The 295-nt window shown below is 65.8% G+C and overlaps 1 protein-coding gene across 1 annotated transcript; it reads right to left on the bottom strand.

Annotated features, from left to right (window-relative positions):
• Positions 1-287, bottom strand: LOC106512616 (Ig lambda-7 chain C region; the record flags this gene model as incomplete). The annotated part of the gene is given in 1 exon segment (XM_014001197.1): positions 1-287. A coding segment is annotated over 1 exon segment (287 nt), but the record flags the coding sequence as incomplete, so codon positions are not given.
• Between the last annotated feature and the right edge of the window lie 8 nt (positions 288-295).

The following is a 295-nucleotide window of genomic DNA, read 5'->3' as shown; positions in this document are numbered from 1 at the left end:
GCTCTGACTGTGTCCATGATGGAGGACTCTGCAGGAGTACAGCTCTCCTTCCATCCAGCGCTCCTTGCTCAGGCTCAGGGTGCTGCTGCTGCTGTAACGTCCGCTCTCCTCCTCCTCTGAGCTGCTCAGGACCCCCTCTGTCACCTGGGCACCGTCCACCTCCCAGCTCACCGCGGCCCCCTGAGGAGAGTAGCCGCTCAGCAGGCAGACCAGCGTGGCCGACCCCCCAGAGAGCTGCTCAGAGGAGGGGGACAGCAGAGACACTGAGGGGGGGACTGTGGGGCCAGCTGTGGGG

This window comes from Austrofundulus limnaeus, unplaced genomic scaffold (assembly GCF_001266775.1).
Source record: "Austrofundulus limnaeus strain Quisiro unplaced genomic scaffold, Austrofundulus_limnaeus-1.0 Scaffold9140, whole genome shotgun sequence".
Classification (NCBI taxonomy): Eukaryota; Metazoa; Chordata; class Actinopteri; order Cyprinodontiformes; family Rivulidae; genus Austrofundulus; species Austrofundulus limnaeus.
The sequence above is the reverse complement of the archived record's forward strand: the minus strand, read 5'-3'. Positions and strand labels throughout refer to the sequence as shown.